The 23191-nt window shown below is 28.7% G+C and overlaps 1 protein-coding gene and 1 non-coding gene across 3 annotated transcripts in view; both read left to right on the forward strand.

The window, feature by feature from the left end:
- Positions 1 to 23191, forward strand: part of Tsp2A (tetraspanin 2A) — a 192751-nt gene that overhangs the window by 159311 nt on the left and 10249 nt on the right. For both annotated transcript variants that reach the window (XM_088184276.1, XM_088184277.1), the window contains exon 5: positions 5778 to 5963. In XM_088184276.1, the coding sequence (XP_088040402.1) occupies positions 5778 to 5963 (186 nt within the window). The remainder of the gene's footprint in view (positions 1 to 5777; positions 5964 to 23191) is intronic.
- TRNAH-GUG (transfer RNA histidin (anticodon GUG)) lies at positions 801 to 872 on the forward strand. Its single transcript has one exon. It is a non-coding gene; the product is annotated as a tRNA-His (tRNA).

Consider the following 23191-nt stretch of genomic DNA (forward strand, 5'->3'; position numbering starts at 1 on the left):
ATTTATAAGTATTTAATATATAAAAGGTTGCTAATATTCTATTATATTATTTTTTTTACTAAAGCAGAAGCAAATTTCGTATATGAAAAATCAAAATAAAACTAACGGTAGAGCGAATCTGTACAGCTAATTGCCGATAAAAATCGGGGCATACAAATCCCTTACAATTTTCTGTGGAGGGATGCAATAAAAGTAAAGTCCTAAAACAAACATTAGGTTATAATATTTAATATTAAATTATGTACATACAATTTTATTTTTTAAGATAATACTAATTAACATAAAGCTAAAATTTTAGATCAAAATTAAACCTAGTATATATTTAGCGGGTGCTGGTAAAACCGTAGGTTCGTAAAGGTCGTAGTTTCCTTTATTTATATATTTCAATTAAGCGCCACAACAAAAGTTTTCTCTCTCTTTCCTCTTTTATTTGACCATTCTTCACATGGGACCGTTCCATTAAAAACAAAAATGTCTCCAGGTCCCCGAAAAAGGCCAGCCTTTGGTCTGTTGGTACGGGTTTTATAGCCGTCCCTTATTCAACCGTGAAGCAACATGTTGACTTAGATTAATTATTTCAAACGTGCTACGGCAAAAATCTCGGTTTTTCTCTTTCACTAAGGCATTGTGCGTAGAAATTTAAAATAAATCTTGTTCGAGTAGAATAAATTGTGATTGTGACTTGATTTGTGAATGGCGACCGACAACTATTGATTGCCTGTGGAAATTCAAGTGAAAGTCGACCTCGATATATTAAGATATTATAGTTAAACTCAACGTACTGGTTAACAGCTCTGATAGCCGTGATCGTCTAGTGGTTAGGACCCCACGTTGTGGCCGTGGTAACCCAGGTTCGAATCCTGGTCACGGCAGTGAAAAATCACTGTCGCGATAGGGCGTTATTTTTTTAATAATTTATTGGGTTTAAAGTAAACACGACTTACTTGTACACCTCTTTCAAGATAATATTATTATTAATATTGCTTATTCTTTTGGATATGAGATATATTTAAATTTATAGTAATGCTAGATTTTTTTGCATGATAAAGCAAAAGGAGATTAGAGATAAAATCGTGGGGGAAACAAAGCGCGGATTGTTGTTCGCATTTTCGTATTCCTTGGTGAATTTCTTAAAAAAAAAGTTCTTCTACCGAAATAACCACGGGAAATACCCGAGGGAATGCCATCCAAGATGCACTTCCCTTGTAACTTCACAGTTCTACCCGTGAGATAAAAAAAATCCAGTATCTTTTAGTTTGTGCTTTTATTTGTTCACTTATAGAAATGAAAATAAAAATTTAGAATATTTATTAATATATTATTTTAGTTGGGGTTAGGTTAAGCAAGTGAAACATTTATATTAACTTTTAATTTTATTTTATAAATATAAACTGATAATTTTTTTTAATAATATTGCGTAAATCTGTAATTATTAATTATTGAATAATAAATAGATATATTTCAGTAATAAATTCATTTCATTAAAAATCTTTTTAAGATGCTGTTAAATTTTAAAATGACACCTGTTGATCTTAGCTAACATTATATAGCTGTATTTTATATAATATGTTTATTTAAACACAATTTGTATTGATATTGATAAAGAGAAAGTAAAATATATTTAATTAAATAATAATTTTACTTTAAATATTCATAGTAAACAATTTTAATTAATGTTATATTTGTGTGAATATTTTTTTTTTGATAATAATAAATGGTTTACATTTTTTAATTATTCTGTATAACAATTACCTCATTTTATTAAGCATATAATGTAAAATAAAAATAATTAAAATATTACTTCAAACTGTTTTTACTTTGAAAATAAGTTTGCAATTACATATAATAATTTTGTTGTTTAATTAAACAAACTAATGTTCGTTTTTAAATTAACACAAAAATTTAACATTTTTTTAAAGTTGTTTGGAGCTAAAATTGTAAAAGTTCGTTCTTATAAAAATAAAATTGAAAGTACACTGTTAGCCATTAAAGAAATAAAAACGATTAAAAAAAAATTTAATTTGTAAAATAAATTGTAAGTTGTATAGTTAAATTTAAATTACCAACCTTTCAAACAGAATATAACAATATTTTAAACAGAAAACCAGTCAAGAACCAGTTATATGTACACTTATCCCTTAATTTACGCGGTAGATACGTTCCAGAAAATAAAATTAATTTGAGGCATCGAACGAATTTTGTAATAAGACGATCGAATGATATTCACAGTCGATATTTGTACCTTTGAATTACTGATTTAGTAAACAAGCATAATCTTCGCCGATACGCGTGCACTCCAAAAAGCAATTTAAGGTACTGCATAGGCAGTGAGAGAGGTTCAATTTGTAGGTCAAATACAAAAAGTGGGAATAAGCCACTAACCAATACGTTTGTACAGCACCGCGCTACATGTGCGGAATTAAATATGATATGTTTGATTTGTAGTATTATAAAAAGGCTTTTATTTAAATACTAAAATTTAGTAAATTTTTTTTTGGGAATAGTTTGATATATTTTTTTTAAAAATGTTTAAAACAATGATTTAATTGCAGACAGAGTATTTTTTAGTTATTTATTAGCAATAATATTGCAATGATTTTTTTATTTATTTTTTATTTCATAAAATAGTTACGAATATATAAAAAAAATGTTTTGACCTATTTTATAAAAGTTTTGTTATATTTTTAATAAAATATTATTTAAATTTGTAATTTCATCGATTATTAAAATGTACCTGTGTAATAGAGTATTAATTAAAACATATTTGAAATAAGTCTAACGTTAAAAGTATATAAGAGTAACAGATTTTCCTTTGCGATTCATTGCTACAGGGTTTATAACAAAAAAGTTCACGAAAGCAATTTTGAAATACTTAATAACCAAAATAATTTAATTTAATTTAGAAAACCATCTATAAAGTTATAAGTTTTACTTTTATTTTAAATAATTAATCATAATAAAAATGTAAATGTTTTTAAAAATATTTTCAATTATTAAAAAAAGTGATCGGTGTTGGTAATTGTATGTATCATATAAACCAGTTAAATTTTTAAATCATGATAAATCCAAAATCGCTGCTAAAAAACGCGCCTACATATCTGTAGCTCACATATAAAATTTTACGATTATACCCACAATTTGTCACCGTTCATCATGCTCTCGCACGTGAGCATTCGTGCGGCATACGGGGAAATGGGTCGCCGCAGGCTTCAACCCCCTCTAGCACCCCTAAACTCCACCTCTTTGGCCCTAGCTAGCCATCATCGTTAATTATCATATAATTGAAACTAAACGCGAATGTTCACCGAGCCGCGTTTGCTTATTAAAGCGGCCGGTCGTAGTGGATTGATTGACGGGCCATCCCAATTGGGCCGCGAACGTAAAAACGGCCCTGGCGCCGCATGATTAATTAAAGCGGCGCGGGGCCTTTAACTACGCAATAGTTAGTAGGCACGGCGATGAATAAATCATGATCAAACAATGATAGCAAACAGCGACAGGGGCGAAAAACAACACTTGCGTGTGCCCAAATTTAATTTATGCTCTCGAAGTGTCCCCCGCCCAACGCCCACTCTTTCGTTTTGGCCGTAGTAGTAGAAAAAAGGTTGAAAAACGTATAATTTCACAGGGGCGAAGTCCGACGTTTTAATTCTAATTGCGTTGAAAAACGGTGGACCGTGACGCAGGTGAGGGGCGAGATGGTTTTTAGAACATTTTACGGTTCTGTTTGCTAGGTGAATTTTAAAACTGTGTTTGTTAAAGAAAAGGCTAATAAAACTACCATGGTTCACTGCACTTACTATATTTCTATATTTTATGGTATTAAATTATTGCAGTATATATTTTAATGTAAATGATGAAGTCATTTTTATTTAGTGCAATATTTGTGGGAAAACGAGTATATTCAAGTTATCCACCGGAAGGGAAATTCGCGAGAAAATATATACATGTAGTATATACTAAGATGACTTTCGAGGGCTCCAAAATCAAACTCAGGATTGTCGCTTAAATATTTATTAAGCGGTCGGAAAAGGATAGTGCCGATCCTGACCGCGCGCTTGATGACCGTTAACTCACTTTTTTTTATTCTTTATCGTCGTACTTAATATTTAATCGTAACAAATAATTTATTAGCAATTTGTTTATTGCAAACATATAATTAAACATATTGATACATTGCAAAATTTCTTGAGTATTCAATCTTAAAGCATCATGTTTTTTCTTATTTTTTTTATTTTTTTTTCGATTTATCTAAAATCCCTTGTAATCTGATGTCAGAAATATAATTGTTTTTGTATCTAAGGCAAATCAAAGTATTTTTTTAAAGTCTTACAACATAAGCTCAGTACGTTAAAAAGGGTAAACAAATTAAAAATATATTAAGTAAGTTGAAAATTCAACAGATACTTATTTATTTTAAATATTTCGTTGCATAATGTCAAGTGTTAGCCCTTTGCATTAAAACGGGGAATACTTAATTAACAACTAATTTGTAAGTAGTGAGAATAATAGAAAGCAAAGTCTGTAAATTAGTGACATATATTTGATTAATTATAAACTTTCAACAATTTACAATTAATAAATGTCACGACCTAGCTCGACTTTTAAAATTATTATCTATAAAGTAATTCATGCGTGAAACCCGGAAAATCTAGGAAAATCTAATCTTTAATGGTCGATCGAAATATAATTAAATAATGCTTTTTAACTTTAACTATGACCTTTAAACGACAGTAACTATTTTTTAATAAAATAAATACTAAAACTTCATACTTTTTTTTTTTAATATTTGCTACTAGTTAAACGCTAGATTAATTTTAAAAATAAATAAAATTATTTTTTTCAATGGTAATAACATTTTTTTACCAGTTCATTAAAAAAACTGTTTTGATTATTAGGACTTCATATATTTATAAAGTTAATAAATTTCATTACAAATATAATAATGTTTTAGGCATAATAATTTAATTAATGACATAGTCCGTAACGTCTCAGACTAGTAACTCTGAGGTTACGGGTTCGAGCCCCGGCAGTTTGACTAAAATATTTATTTATTAAAAATACGCCACTATTAAAAAAATCGGCTTCAGCTGCAGTGACATCTATTGGTTATAAATTATATTACACATAATAATTTATAATTATTATTATACAATAGATGTCACCGATTTTCAGACTTTTAGTCTAGTTGTTAATACTTATTTGTAGGTATTCATTATATCCGATTGACTTACTCAGTTGGTACAGATTTAGACCGTTGTAACGCATTGGGCTTACGCCTGTCAAGTTGCAACAGAAAATTTAATAATAAAACAAAATTAAAGCTCCTAAATCTCTTACTTGTTATTATATATTATAGTAGAATTTTTCTGGTATATATGGTATTCTAAAAATATTGTTCTTAGAATAGATGTTAAGTATTTGCTTTTTCTTATATTAAATAAATAAAATAAATTGTTCATTATTATCACTACACTACCTTGATCTTTAATTCAATTAAATTTCTGTATTAGTTACTATAAAATTGTTCAGGTTATATAATACATTACAATCTTATATTTTTTTTTACAATAAATACATACATCATTTTTTTATATAATATTTATTTAAGAGAAAATTCACATAGAACAAAATTTGACATAATATTTGATATACGACCACGCGTTTGACCTCAGAAAACATCCTACGCCATTGTAGTTATTAATCGATATTCAAATACGCCGTATTTTGGTGAATTGAAATTTTACCTAATAAATTACATTTTTTCACACTTTCAGATCGGATGCTGCGGAGCTGATGGACCAAACGACTACATGAACTTACTAAAACCTCTCCCGTCAGTATGCCGCGACTCTGTCACTGGAAACGCGTTCTTTTATGGCTGCGTTGAAGAGATGACCTGGTATTTAGAAGAAAAGTCTGGATGGTTAGCTGGCATCGCTATGGCTTGTTGCATGATTGCTGTAAGTACAAACTGTATTATTAATTTTTAATAATCAAAGAAAAAAATAATTTAACGAAGTTATATACGGAAATTTTTTTAAGTGTGTACAGTTCACTCATTTGCCATACAAAGTTCGCTCACGGGGAAAAATCGTTTTCTCGTCCGACATCAAACGTTTCATCTCAACGTCAAAATGTTCATTTCAATTCAAAGGCTTTCAATTTGAACGGATTCGTTTTAATATCGTGATCATCATATTCATTTCCTGTCACTCCCCGTTAGCGCACAAGTGTACGTTTTACCTACACCCTTTTTTCGACCTATAGATGCATGTATTATAATACAATACGGTGTGTGTGTGTGTTTAAGTATTTATGATACATATTCCATACAAACACGTTCATGATATTGTATGTGTATACATACATATAATAAAGCATCACATGATAAATCTAAATGTAAAAATAATTGTTTATTATACTGGGCATATACATATATAATTATATGCAAAAAAATAAATATATATATATATATATTCATTCAATAAAAAAAATAATAGATATTATACACAATCACATAAAAAATGTAGAATAGGTACATGTGAATAAAAATCGATAATTGAAAAGGTTCTTTTACGACACCGTGGAGGGAAATAGTCCTAGCAGGAGTCTCATTTCCGGTCAATCCTGTTCCTCCTCAATTGAATGTTCGCACCGCCTCTATAGGCTTTGTGAGAATTTCCGCCACTCTCCTCTCGCAGATTTTTCTCTTCGTCCCCTTCTCAAAAGATACAACTTCAAAGCAACAACAATATCATTGGCAATACCAAGCAGATAAGATACGTTTTATATCTCTGAAACCACTCGAGAAAAACCAAGTGAAATGAAATGCTGTGTGAGAAGAGAGTGAAATTTGTCATTAATTGGTAATCTGATATTTCGGAAATATATTACTTAATAATTAAAAACATCACTTTATAAAATTAGTACACTATAAATGTAAAGAATTTCGCTCTTGGATAAACTGGTTTTAAATTAAGGCGTGTATATTAAATGAAGGTTAAAATATTACTTTCTTCGAGAAAAAATATAATTAATAATTCTCTGCATTTTTTGTATCGAATTTATTATTTCGCTAAAGTTTAGTACTCTCCTTCAAATTTAAAACATATAAAGCACCGTTTTCGCTTTACAAAGTTTCGAAAAGTGAGAGAGAGAGAGGGAATAAAAAAAGGGATTTATGAATAAATTGGTATGTATAACCGAAGGCGAGAGCAATGAGATTAAGTTCACGCGGCAGTAGCTCAACTTTCATCCTGGGTGTATGTATGCAGTATAGTATATACAGTGTTTAATTAAATCACTTGATAATTCACAGTATAATGTTGAAATTTCCTTTTCGAAATTTTATCACGCTTAATTGAAAATTATTTCGGCGAGTGAAGTACTTCTATAGCCGATCTTGGGCTGAAAAAACGAAATTTTCTCTTCTTCTCGTTCTCTTTCTCTCTCTTTCTATCTACAGCCATAAGCGCCGGTTGTTTTGTGCGGATTATGTAATTTGATAAAAACGAAACCCTCAAATACTTAATTAGGCGTGTTGTTCATTAATAAATTTTGCTATGGTAACATTAGAGATAGGGGTTTCGTTTCTTACATAATGTGTTTATATAAAAAAATCAAAATTCAATTTATTTCTTAAGATATAATCTTCTCCCACCTTTTCGTCAATTTTTCCATTTCATTATCATTATATATTAAAGGCTTTGATTTATATTATTCCCTTAGCCCACTATTCAAATCGTCTGCAAATTGAACTTTTTTCCATATGGAAAGTTTTGAATCAAAAATAAATAGTAATCGGGAGGAGCAAGGTCTGAAGAATAAGATGGACGAGATAAACCTTTCATCAAAAGCCAATTTCGCCACATGAGGACGCACATTGTCGTGTTGACAATTCCATGTCTATTTTATTTCACTTCCTTGTCGAAACAATCCAGTTTATCATAATATAAGCTTGCTATTATTGTTTAGCTAGGTTTAAGAGTTTCGTAATGCAATCTCACCATACACACAAAATACCGTATTTTACAATGAGCCCACTTCGAGATTTGCTAGTTGACCTTTGGATAATTAGATAAGCATTATTTTCTATCGTCGTATATTTTTCATCAAGATAGACTCGGTTTCAACATTCAGAAGCTCTTCAGATATGTGATAACTGGCTTAGTTTTACGGCTAGATGATAGATATTTTGAGTTGGATTTGATTTTATTTGTACAGCCAGGACATAATCATAATCACGCAATTACATCATAATTTCCAATTCGAATTTTTTTAAACCATATTTGACATACACCTTGATGGATATTTATTGAATCACCTACTATATCATATATGTTTTTAGTGGCCGTAGTTGCCGATTTATTTTAACAAATTTATATATTAAAAAATATATAAATGTTTACTAAGAAAGTAATTTAATTATTCCTAATATTTTATTCATCTTCAACTGTATTTGTTTATAAGTCAAATACAAAAACTGTTTCAAAAGTTTTAAACATTAACGACATAATTGCTTTTACATTGTGCTTGAAATATATCAATAAACATTAAAACTTTTCATACATATAAATTATTAAAATAATTTTCTCAAATGGAAACAAAGCATGGAATGGCAAGTGGTAACTTTAACAATAAAAATATTCATTCTCTGAGATATAAACGCAATAATTTTTAGTTATACTAGTAAATTCTCTTTAAGGTCTGAGAAGTGTTTTTATCACCCAACCACTTACACAAATGGGCTAACATGAAATACTAGAAGAACTTTAGCCAAAAGCTTATGGAAATGGCAAAGCCCTCAAAAACATAATTTTACTACACTTTATTATTATTTTTAACCTCATTCCGCTCCATGGCTCTAAATATGTGCAAATATTACCCTCTGCGCAAAATCTCATTTTTACACAGCCGAACTGATTGCATTCAATCCTCTTTAATGGATTTGGACGCTTGTTCTGTCTCCGGAAGCAGAACTTATATTCCATACGTGCTTTAATCAACGTGGACCACCACACCACCATCTTTTCCCTTTGGATTCCATATCGCAATTGCTCGTTCTATTACTTTGATATCCCCCTGATACGAGTGGAATAAAAAGGACACATTACATATTCATACATTATATGCACCATAACACTTTTTAGCCATAATAAATATGGATCTGTAAATATACTATTGCTTTATGGTTCTTATAATAAATTATATTTCATTTAACTCTGGAGTTTGCGGTTTTTACGTTTCGTAGGCGTTCTCGCGTTTTGTGTCATGTTTGTGAAAATAATGAAACGGAATCTTAACCGCACTAGCTACGAAGAGACAGAATGGAAAGCGAAGACACTTTCTGTTACCCTTGTCGTTCGCTTAATTTAATCAAATAGATTCAAGACAAAAGAAATATGGCTGGTGAACGTTACAAAGACGCAAGTGTGAATTTATTGTTCAAAACGTTCATTATTAACATTTATTTCAGTGAAAAGCTTTCATTATTTATCATAAATTATTTTGTAAAGAAATTTAAATGGGTTTTTTTTATTATTAATTATTTAAATATAAGTTTTTCGCTTTGCTTGCAATATTTTTATTAATTCCTTCAACAGCTATGTTATTAAATAGTATAAATATACAACAGCAGATGTTATATTTACATATTTAACTCACAAAGAGCGTTTTTAATTCAATGAATATTTATAATTAAGCAAAAATATTTTAATAAAATACATAAATATATATTTTGTGTTAAGCTAAAAAATAACATTGCATTAACCGATAACATTCATCGAAAAATAAAATATATCTACATCAATATGTATTTGTATATGCAGGCTTTAATTATTTAAATACATTCCATTAAAATATAAAACCTTTATTTATGGTTTATACAAATCATTTAAATAAATAATTAATGGTACCGCTTGAAAGTGGTACAAATATAAAAAAATGTATAATTCCTATTATTAAAATATTAAAAAATATTTTTTTTAAAATATACAGTTTATGATATTTCTCTTAATGTGTAAATGTTTCATCATTTATTCAAATTAATCAGTTCAATGAAAAAAATAATTTTGGTAAATTAAATTCTTTAAAATATAAACTTTAATATTTTTTCATCAATACAAAGCAATATATTGAATATTTAATAATTTTAAATTAGATTTTATAAGTCATATATTAATTATAAATTTATTGCATATTAGTAGGCATTGGCTTATTATTTAAGAAAAAAATGTTATTACTCGCATACTAACTATATATGTACATACTGAGAGGTAATAATAGACGTTAACTATCTTAAGCCCACCCTTTTTAAGCATGCAAAGTCTAAATCAAAGTAATAAAATAGCAAAATACATGTACATATAGCCACCCGTTGATTCGCTAAGTGCGACACTTACGTGACTGTGCTCGGGTATATTATTTCAGCTGCAAAACTTAATGGGTCTGGGCGGGTCCGATTGAATCGGCCTGATATGGAACGAGGTTCGAAGAATCGCTACCAATTTGCATATGTAAATAGATTAAGGTCGGCGCAGGCAGACGCTTTGCCTTGTAAATTTCGCAGCAAGAAAACAAGCGAAGATGCTAATGGCGGCGGTGCAAATGCATATTTTATGCATTCAGGCAGCGCAACCCTGCTGCTGGCTGCGGAAGTCGACCGATGTTGGCAGTGACGTGCCATTAAAAACAGATGCATCCAGCCGTGGCCAGCTCAAGGCATTTCCAAAATGCACTCTGATTGGGACTCGCAATTACATTCGGAACTATATAATCGGTGCATTTGCATTCGGATGCTTCAGCCACGCTTTGATCGACAGCTCTGCTGCGCTGCTTCAAACAACCCTGCATTTTCAATACAATTCACTGTCTCAACAGTCTTTCAGCTTAAATAATTTTAAATTATGTTGTATATAAAACGACTCCATAGCTTTTTTTAAATATAAAGATCTAGGAGAATTGTGATCTGAAAGTGTCATAAAGTACGCGAATAACTGACGTATCGTCAAAGTAAAATTCGTTCATCATAACAAAGCCTTCTTGGAAGACTTATTGCAGACGTCGTTTACGTGTAAATATGAACTTCACCTGATCTCAAATGTTTTTCTAGTCAAAATAATACTACCTAGATCGTAGGAATAATCTGATGGCGAACGGGATCGATAAAATGACACAGCATGGAACTTTTCGACACTAAAGGGCAGACGATTAACGGAAGCTCATCTTAATCATTCTGTAAAAAGAAAAAAATCGAAACAGATGGAAAGCACTTAAACATTTTTAATCATCTGCGCGTTAATTACACAAAATTCAAAGAAAATATTTCTTTAAAAGCTAGACTACTTATCCAGTTCTCTATTGAAATATACCTAAATTATCACTTAATATTGTTTTTTTTGTTGCATATATTTTTCTTTTTTTCGAAAAAATTGTGAAAGATTTTTTAATTTTTTCCCTTAAATTATAACCACAAACGTTTTGTTTTAAATTATTATTTTTTAATAAATTATAGCTAATAACCAATTATTAACACAAAAATAGTTATTAATCAGTAACGTAGGTATATATTATTTGTACTTAGTATGTCTTAAAAAATAAAAGTAAAATTAAAAATACTTAAAAGATATTCGTAACGCTAATTTAATTAAAAATCTTTATTTTAAATATTATTTTTGTTAATTATATTTCGCATATTAAAAAAACTATGGTTTAGAATTTTTTCGTAAATTTTGTCGGCTTAATTTCTTTGACATTGTCGGTGCACCTGTTGCATCAGTCTAGTTATGGCACTGAAATCACGTCTTAAATCATACAGAAATATTATCTTGACTATGAGAGCATAGGAAATAGGATAAGAGTATAATATTTGGAGACTATACAGTTTAATTTTACCCATTGGGCCATAAGTTACCGTTAGCCTAATAAATATAAAAACAAGCTTAAAATATTTATTTTTTAAAAGTTTTGAACATATAACTAATTTAAAAAGGTTTATAAAAATGTATTAAATATAAATAAAAACATAGTATTCAACATTATGAAAGAGCAACAGACGCGAACCTCAATAACCTCATTTTGTCGACCACTGCACTCTGTTATTTTTTTTAAATAAAACATGCTTTATTACATGCTTTCATGGCAGAACGACACAACCGCGTTTATTTGCGAAGCTTGCAAATTTGCACATTACGTAGCGCGATAACTGGCACCGGGAGTGTGGATAGCGTCGCTCGCAAGGCAAGTTGTTTCGCGTTCATAATAACGTTAACAGCCAACGAATGTTGGACGAACGGCGGAAAGACACCGAGAAAGCGGAGATAAATGAAGAAGATGGATAGACGGTGATGGGCAAACAATGGAAACGCTTACTCGACTCCTTCGGGGGCGCGTCCGCTAGGGGGCTGCGGCGGAAACCACCCAATCCCACCCCTTTCCGCTTTGGCCAGGTACGCCGGCTTAATTGGACACACTGCGTGTCTTTTGGCCGGAAGTGAGAAATGTGATAGACGACCGAGAGAGAGGGAGAGAGAGAGAGCAGGGGCGCAATCTCTTGCGGAAACGCAGACGGAGTTTTGCGATTTGTATCGTGCTGCGGAGGAAATTGCACATTTAATGTCGCTAACAAAAAAAGTGTTTGGATGCAAAAATGAGTTATTGAAGTTTTTATCTGTAACAAGAAATATAAAGCTAAATTGATAAATGTTGTCGAAGAGTGACAGGGCTGAAGTGGATGCCCACTAAGCACATTGAAAATTCAGATAGAATTGAAAAATATCAGATATTGAAGAAGACTCCCGATTAGATAGATTAAACTTAAAGAAAAAGCGTTAGAAAACATCGTACCAGATAAAAAATCAGAAACCAATAAAAAATCTATGTTATTGTTGATTAATAATAAATTAAATGAATTTAATATTAATACTGACGCAACACGAATTAGTATAATTTAACAATAATTATATATAATCCATTTATTCTTCTTAGTGTGATTTTCAGAGAAGCCAAATTAGAACTCAATAGCTGCTTAAGTACTTACCGAAAACTATCTCCTATTGAAAGATCTGTCAATATCTGACTATTTTGTTCATTATTTAGTGAAACAACGTAGCTTTAGTACTTTATATATAAGCGTATTAGGTGTAAAATATAATTAGAAGCTTTGAATTTTAATAATTTATGGGTTAGGTTAAGTTATATTTTTTTTATATCAAGCAATAACAATCCTATACTTTTAACAAAAATGTACTCAGTCAGTCTGTTAAGTAAATGATTTGTAAAGTGCATTTTACTGCCACGAGATTATTTTGAACGCAATATTTTTTTAATAGAATACTAATTTAGAAAAATCTTTATTCACAGGTATTTATTTATTTGATTTTAGCTAGATAATTGAAAAATACCCTAATAATAAGAACACATAAAATATTTTATGTAAGTTGTTAAATACAATAATATTATGGCGTGTTTTTAAGTGTTATCTTATATACACTTATCTATCCCAGATGAGTATTTATTCTGTTTTTTTATTTACAAGAGATATAATTTTTTGTCACCATTTAGGACGTCGAAAAACCACTGTCTAGCATATTAGCCTTTTCCAAATTAGTATTGGCTATGTGGTTCTCGGTTTTTAGCTGTGTAATATATTTTAAGTTTTTATTTTTAAGTGCTTTAATAATATGTTAAAAAAAAATTAAAATATGTTATTTTATTAATAAACATTGAAGCAGTTCATAAATATTTAAGATTATATTAATACTTTTCAAGCTAAAATATGTAATAGGAATAAATTATATTTTCCAGGGATAATAAAAATAGAAAAGTTTCGGGTTATTTATACTACATTTATCTACTCTTTGTTGGTTTTGCAAGGGGTGGATATATAATATAATAATTTTATATACTGAAAATAATTTCATGTGTTCACAGTTCATTTTTATTCATCTTTATGAATGCGAATATTATTTATATCTACTATAAATAACACACCCTATACAATTTTATCTTGAAGAGTGTATAGTAAATGTTTGGCGTAAATCCGAGATTCTGGTTCATCCCCAACATTAATAAAAAAAAAAAATAGCACTTAATTACGCTAAAAGCTAGTCGTTTTTTTAACTGGTACTTTCCCGAGATAAGTCTAACTAATAACTAAAAATAAATCAAACTACATCTCGATATAATGTTATTGTACGTTGAAATGCTGATTTCGCTAAAAGAATCGACTTTTTGATTTGCGGTTGGGGTGAAAGCTTAAGGGTGTAATATATAAATTTTCCGCTTTCACCGGACCGCGCTCTCTGAACAAATACTTAAACTTATTCATTGTTGCATACCTAAGCGTATCACAAATCCAATTTGCATTCTGAAGCAATAACAAATCGCTTAGGGCCTTCGACCTCCTCGGTCTCGCTTCGGCAATCGCACTGGGTCCGACTTAATGTAAACATTGAATTTATCGAAAAAACAACCCTTGGATCTCCACTGGGCATAAGTAATTCATTTTAAATATAACCAACATAATAAAACTTTTTAATACCTTGATCGATATCGTATTTAATTTCGTAACAAACAGCAGATGGATCTATGCTGTTTTATTTATGAATTATTTATATATTATATTTGATGTATAAAATAATACATTGAGACCTAACTATATTTTAATTATTCACTTTGATATTTATCCATGAGTAAGAATAATCTTAAGACTTAGGGTGAATAAATAAAATTGTAATAATAATAAAAAATGTCGGAACTTTTATCAATACCATTGATTTATGGTACAAGTAAAAAAAATCATTAGATACACATTTTATTTTAATAAAAACCTTATGAACATGAAATATCTTATGTGTCATATTATATACATATTACTATTTTATAAATATAATCTAGAGTATAATAATATCATATTATTTAATATTTTTTAACTTATAATTTAATATTATTATATTTATATATATTTTTATTTGTAGATATAGTAATAAATAATATATCTTTATTTTTATTTTTTGTGTTTATAGTTAGCATGGAAAATTTTATGTAAATTTATACTGTATTGATTTTTTAGATACAATACTATTTGATATTTTCTTAATTGAATTAAAATCAAAACCAATTATCCACCTTACTTTATTGCAAGGTTACTAACTCTCATCGGCGCACTCAAAATCAATAGCCATCGTAGTCTTCGTTGGATTTGTGTGTAGCCGTTCTCAAATTGAATTGTTCTTCGAATTGATTTCGTCCTTTTGATGCCACCCTGCCGAATTAATAAACTCCCGGTGGGTGGCGAAAATGTTTACTTGACACGTAAAGGCGCGCAGTCTACCAGAGGGAAATAAGACCGTAGTTTTCCACGGGCGAGGTGTAGAGAACTCGCGGCAAGTTTTCCGACGACGACGGGGGCTTTAGCGAGGAGAGGAAAGGGACAAAAGGAGAGCCAGGAAAGGGGCTTAATTAATTAATCCAGCCGGCTCCTTGTGCCGTTTCTAAATTTCAATTTTAGCCTGAGCACCGCGGTTGTTATTTGTCCTTGCTCGACTGCGCGGGAATTGAATTTTATTCTTGGTTTTGGGGTGTATACTTTTGGCTATTTACGGGATGGTGTATCTCATTGATAAACTCGCGGAAACTTATATCTGTATTTTTATATTAAAATTTTTAATAACATATTATAACCTTTTTTTAATCATAAAACTAAAAATCACAATGTTGCGTTAAAGCTCCAGAAAATATAATAGTTCGTCTAAAGTTAAACATTTCTAAGCACTCAGAAGCACATAAGATTGATTTTTATATTCTAATTTTACTTAAATATGATTATTATGACTGTAATCATTGGTTATAATATATTATTATTTATAAACATTATAATATGAATCCCAATCAAACATAAATTTATATTTAACTCACACCGTTCTAATACATATGCAATATAAATATTACATATTTAAAACAGTAAATAGGTATTTAAATCGTTTTAAGTTATTTTAACAACTCCATTACTATGTTGCAAAATAATTAACTCTTCTGTCCGAGGACTAATTAGACTAATTAGGTGAAAAAAGTATAAAAAAAATACTATACCAGTAGATAAAAATCTGGATTTTTATTTCTGTATTAGAATATTCTAAAATTAATGTCGATTTTTAATGAAAAGTAAAAATCACCCTTAAATGTTCATATTTTTATTTTAATGAATCAAACTATAATTTTCGCCTAGAGGAAAATTTTTTTTCCACCTCTCAATTATTTAATTTACTTGGGGCTTTAATTCCAAATATTTTGAGAGCCTTATCACAACGTCTGCACTTAGATTTTTTTCATCTAAGAAGTGTTGCATTTATCGAATTGTAGATTGTCATGTTGTAGAATTACCAGAGTTCAAGAGTTTTTGTCAAACTTTGCAATCCCACTATACACACAATATAACTGTTTTTCTAATTAACCTTTGGATAACCACATTTCTTCTAAACACATTTTTCATCTCCAGTTATCAAATGATCAGGAACAGGTGAACTGCTTCAAGATTCAAAACCACTTGAGATATACGGATACATGCCGACATGTTTTCTTCGCCCAACTCGTGTGGAATATATACAGATTATCTCCAAACATTTTAAATCTTTCTATTGTGTCTTTGCACTGGTTAAGTTTCTTAGCCAGCTGGTGAATAGTTAAAATAGGATTTGCATTTATTTCAGCAGCCAGGACATTGCTGGTGTACTATAGGGACTATTTTTATTATCAAAATTTTCCGTTGAATTTTTTTTAAACCTTCTTTTACATCTACGATAATCTTATGAGCTAGCTACCAATTTACAAATGTTTTATATTTTTTTAAATTAAAAATTATGTAAATTTTGGGACCCATTTTTTTAAATATATAGAAATAGTAAAATACGAACTCAGGATCAACGGCTAAAGTACGACTAAATGCCAATACAACTTAATTTTTAAAAAATGACATTAATTTTCGTATAACATAATACAAGTCAGTTTTCGTAAATTTTTGGTTTTTGATTTAAAAAAATAATATTTGTATCTTAGTATAATTTCTAAATATTTTTTAGGCCTTTGAAGGTGAAAAAATGTATTTGCAGCAATACTGTTTAATCCATTTATTTATTTTTGTTTACGTTTAATAAACGTTTTTTGTGTTCACTGCTTAATGATATTTAATAATAGATACAACTGTTTGAGAAACTTCTTAAGGATATGACATATTATTTTTATTATTTTTACTTTACAAGTATCACTACTACACAATTTTTCTCTCTAGTTTTGATCCTTTTTAAGACGAAGAGGGTTGATAGATGTCATATCTAAGAACATTATTTAATAAAAAATATCTTACAAATCAAAAATACTTAGTAGAACTAGTAATTCGAAGGACATGTATTGTTAATTGAACAATGTTTTTGTTAAGCTAGGATTTAGTTCGCAATTTAGTAATCATTTTTGTAATTTATGATTTAAATGAGTACAATATTTAAAATCTACACTGCACTGGAAAAAAAGGGTATATCAAGTGTATGAATATATCTGCAAGATAGATCAATGACAGAATACAGTTTTGGGTTACAAATTATTTATATACGATCCTTATTTATTTTAATTAAAATAGGATATTATACATTTAAATTTGGTTACACAAGTTTAAATTTGAAATGTAAATAAAACAGTATATTTATGGTTGAGAAGTAGCCTATAGCTTATCTTTACGCCTCTTCTGAAGAGGCACACCTCAAACGAAAACCCCAAATAACTCAAAGAGTATTTTTTGGCTTGCCCTAATAGTAAATAAACATTAAAATAATTAAAATATATGTATAAATCAAACAACTCGACATTCTTAAGACTGCCTTATTAATCAAATTAAACGAGTTTTATCGCTTCAGCAAAATTATAAAAAATATAAGTATACTACCTGGTTACCGTTGCGAAATTGAGAGCAAAAAAATATAAGAGAAACGAGCTCAAACTAGTTAGGATGCTTGTCTGAAGCGCCACCGAGCAGATCTAATAGGTTATTAAGTTGGGCCAACCGTTACTCGACTACCGCCGGATGAAGTATCGGAAAAGTCGACAACGATGAAAAAATCAACTCCGACCCACCTACCTATACCTATCTACCGTATGATTCGTTTAATTTCATGTATATAAACAAAGTATATGTAGATTGTGTGTATAAATAAACTGAGCCATAATGCGGGTGTTACCGCGAGATTATTTATGCGCCAAGTTTTCGTACATTCTACGTTGCTCTAGGAGCAAATAATAACATGTTTACATACGGTGCAAACTTAGCTACTAGCTAAAGTGCAATTTTTGTCGATATTTATGGGAAAAATTTAGCGGAAGTAAGCCATAAAAGATGCAACTAAGAAATTTATCTTTAAATACTGACCTATTCTGGAAACAATTAATAAAAGTAAACATGAAATACATATAAATTATTTATTTTTCGTGCATAATATAAAATCATTTATACAATTTTTAGTTGCAGTTGTATTTAAAACAGTTAAGGGATTGTAAACATAAATTATAAAATATGTCTAATATTTTTTTATGAGATGAATATTTACAAACATACATGAATTTATAAACCGATCTGATAGTATTATAGAGTGTGCTGGTGTAACAGTTACACAACGAATTTAATCAGTTAACATTACTTTAATGCAATCTTTCGTCGCGCCTTGATAAATTTGCTAGAGAGAAAAAATGTAGGTAGTTGTTACACTTACGAGATTAACTTTTCTCGGTTCAAATCCAACAGGCTCTGACGGTATTTTAAGTTGTAACGCAAGTAAACTCGCTAACAGCTACCTAACTACGTACGAAACGGTTCGCGCAAAGTATTCACTTAAAACCTGCTGCCAGCTTAACTCGAAAAGCTCTTAATTGAGAGAATTGCTTCAGATTTGTTTACCGTTAGGAGTTGAATCAGAAAACTACACTTTGGTCGTGACATGCGACCGCCACAACCGTAACTGCTATTAAAACTGTTACGCTTAACTTTGTATTTTAATATAACTTATATGTTGCTTACGAGAGTTAGGGAAATTAAATATTTTATAACTTAGGGTTTATTTAATAAAAAATTCAGGAAAAAAAATATTAATAAATATTTGCGAGATGAGTCAAAGTTTCTAATGCATTAAAACGTTTTTTAATTTAAAAAAAAGCAAACTTACAAGAACATATTGTTTTATTGTCGATTAAAAATAAAATACAATCACGTTTTTTCTTTAATTTAAATAAATAAATTGCAACACGGTTTATATTTACTTAAAGTTATAATACGTTAATATTTAATAAAATACATATAATGGTCATTCTTGTACGTATTAAATATTTTTTAAAAAGAGACATGAAAAATGCATTATATATTAACCAACACACTGCTGTCACGTCGTTAATATTCATGCTAAGCGACAGCAAAATAACAAAATTCTTTTCATAGAGTTGAAAAAACTACACAATAATTTTATAGCAAAAATATGATACCATAATAAATGTGCTACATATTAATATTTTGAAAACAATATTACGACTAAGTTTTTCTACATTCTTTATTTGTAATCTTTTAATTTATTTAGGTACTTTTTGTTATCGGGGGAAATTTTTGAAATATTTTTATAGTTTAGCTTAGTAAGGTCTTTTTAATTTAAATAAATGTTTAATCTCGTACCGATAAAATATTCTTACAACATCAAATTTGAAAAAAGCCTGACCAATATAAATCAAAAATAATATATAATATAAAATGACCCTGTTTCACTTAAAAATACGTGTTAATATATTTTTAAAAAATCTGACCATCGTGTTTTAACATATTAACATCACAGAAACACGGTAACAATTTCTTTCATTTTTTCCACAATCTTTTTCGTAGCTTAAATTTGGTTATTTTGTTATTTTTAACAATATTGATTTTATATGTATCAGACAACCGTATATTTTTACTTTAAAAAAAAAATTATTTGCCAACTCGTGAAAATTAAATGATTTTGTCAATACTTTCTAGTCAGTTATGTTTTTTAAATTTGTTTTTAAAATAATTTTTTAACTTTAAATATTTTTTAGGTATAAAAAATTGTTACCTAACTTTCTAATTCTTACTCTTTCATAAGTACGTTGTAGTAAAAATAACCATAATAATATTGTACATATGATTTGGTTATAGATACTTGAGATACTTATAGATACTTTCATATTAATTTTGCTTATGATACGAGCTAATTTTTATGAAAAAATTTGTTTTTATTACTGTATGAAATTGTGGTATTTTAAATATTTTTATTTATTTATTTATTTTATTAATTTATTTAGCTTAATAGCTAATCTTTACATCTAACAAATTTAGTAAACATATATAAAAATATATATAAAAAATACATAACAGAAAGAAAAAATAAAAATATACAATAATAAAGTCTTAATATTATAATTTATTTCTATATGTACGAAGGTGTTTTTTTATTCCATTTATGAAACCCGTTATATTTTTGCTGTTTCGGATTTCTCTTGGAAGACTATTATATAAATCAAAACCTCCGTACATAATTCCCCTAGCCGTACTCGTTTTCTTATACTTAATTATCTTTAAATTTTCTCTATTTCTAGTATTATATTTATGTACATCTTTATTTCTTATTAAATACTTATTAAAATATTCCGGTAACATATTATTTTCTAACTTATATATAAATACTAAAACATTCATACTCAATATTTCTTGAACATTCAACCATTCTAATCTATCAATCATGCTTTTACAATTAGTTAATCTATTTTTATTTAAGATTACTCTCGTTGCTCTATTTTGTAATTCTTGCAACATTTGTTTATCTAATTTATTTAACATATTTAATAGTGTTGCACAATAATTAAAATGGGGCAATATTATACTATTGTAAATTATTTTTTTTGTATTTATACTTAATATATTTCTTAATCTAGATAATAAACCTATTTTTCTACTAATTTTTTTTAATATGTAATTACAATGTTCTTTAAAATTTAATTTTGTATCAACAATTACTCCTAAATATTTTATATTATCCACTATTTCTATACTAGAGTTATTTATTACTATTTTGGTACTATTATCTAACACATTTTTATAATTAATAAACATACATTTAGTTTTATTCTCATTTAATTTAAGTACATTATTCTTTAATCATATTTCTAATATACTTAATTCATTATTTAAATTATTTACAATTTCTTTAATGTTATCACCTATGCAATACATTAATGTGTCATCCGCAAATAGATGAATTTTACATTTTTTCACGTTATTAACTATATCATTAATATACAAAACAAATAACAATGGTCCCAATTTAGACCCTTGTGGTACTCGATAAGACACTAATTTCTCTTCAGAATATACATTATTTATTTTAACTTTTTGTTTTCTTTTATATAAGTAATTATTAAACCATCTTAAAACTATATCACTTATACCTATACTCTCCAATTTCTTTAACATTATTTTTCTGTCTATTGTTTCGAAGGCTCTCTTGAAATCCAAGAAAACTGCTCCAATGTTTTTGTTTGTATCCTTAGCCAACAGCCAATCAATCATTTATCACTACTTGTAATGCAGTTTCAGTGGAATGCTTTTCTCTGAATCCCGATTGTTGTTCACATATTATGTTTTGAGAAGTAATAAATTAATATTATAAAATATAAACATATATAAATTATAAAATATAAACATATTTGAAATTAGCTCTTGCATCATTTTTTATTGTTTAGTGTATAGTTTCTCTAATCTCTTAAACAAAACTAACAAATACTTTTTACCTATCGGAAATGTAATAGGGTAGGTGACGCATTATCTATTGTTGATTAAGAAAATTAACGTTAGCATATTTATCTGGTATTTGCAATCTTGTGTCACTTTTCTGTATCTTTTCAAGATCAACAATTTATGAAAAATAAAACTTTTGTGCCAATAAATCAGATAATGACTTGCTTTATTTTTTTTTTCTATTTACATTTATTATTGATGTTTATTACGTGTTCCTTAACTGCTAAGACACCTTATAAATTTATATCGTATATTGGTAAATGTTACATTTTTGTTTTATCTGTCGCTAAGAAAGACATAAAGAGTGTTTAAAACAGTATAAAAACTAAAATTAATACTTTTTTATCTCCATGAAACGATTCTTATGCACATACTTTGGAAAGTAATATTATATTCCTATATTAAGTAACAGATAAAAAAAGCAATAAGAATTCAATAACTATTAGAATTTCACAAAGGCAGTGCCTTGAGATCAACTCTGTTTTTATTTTAATATTCACTGCTTAAATTCTTATAAAAAAGAATATTAAACTATCCTCATTCACATAGAATACAGCTCTATTTTCATTACACAAGAATCCGTAGAAAAAACATCTCCTTTACGATATAATAAAGAAACGATGAGACCAAATCCTATCAAATAACATAGGAAAACAAAATCAACCAGTGAAATTTAACAACATTTTACATACAAATTGCGTCAAGTACTATTTGCACGGCTAAAACATATCTGAAAAAAGTAACAATTGTAAATATATTTACATAAAATTTATAACATTAACTGTCATTAGTTAACACACTGTTACATTACAGTATAAATATGAGGTAGCATCAAAATTTCTAACGTCAAAATAATTTTAAAACGTTTTAGATACATCGATAAGCAAAATGCGTTATATTCACTTGTATCATATAAATATATTTTAGTAATATTGCGTACTTGTGAAAAACAATGCAACATTTAAAAATAAAGTCCCTTATATTATGGCTAAGACTGTACATAAAGTTTGCACGCATTCTCTCGAAAAATACGATAATTTAGTGCACACTCTTGTTTCTGATCTCGTTACGAGCAAAGCCCGAAAGCGGCGCGATGATAATTCGTGAGATTACTTATCATGGAAAAAGTTAGTCGGTCTGTTTCAAAGTGCGGTAAAAGTGCTGAATTGATATCAACTACTTTCAGTAGACAAAAGAGTGCTGACACCCCGGATGAAGCAAGATTCCCGTAAAGTTTATGCTTATTGTTTCTGCTTTCATCTCGACTTCTTGACGTGACGCCAGCCCTTGATTTAATCAGGCTTGTTAGTAAACGCACCGAATATTTAGTCGGAGCCTCTTCTCTAAAAATACAAA

The sequence above is a fragment of the Plectrocnemia conspersa genome, unplaced genomic scaffold, assembly GCF_051122295.1.
Source record: "Plectrocnemia conspersa isolate PC_06_02 unplaced genomic scaffold, ASM5112229v1 ptg000004l, whole genome shotgun sequence".
NCBI classification, from domain to species: domain Eukaryota; kingdom Metazoa; phylum Arthropoda; class Insecta; order Trichoptera; family Polycentropodidae; genus Plectrocnemia; species Plectrocnemia conspersa.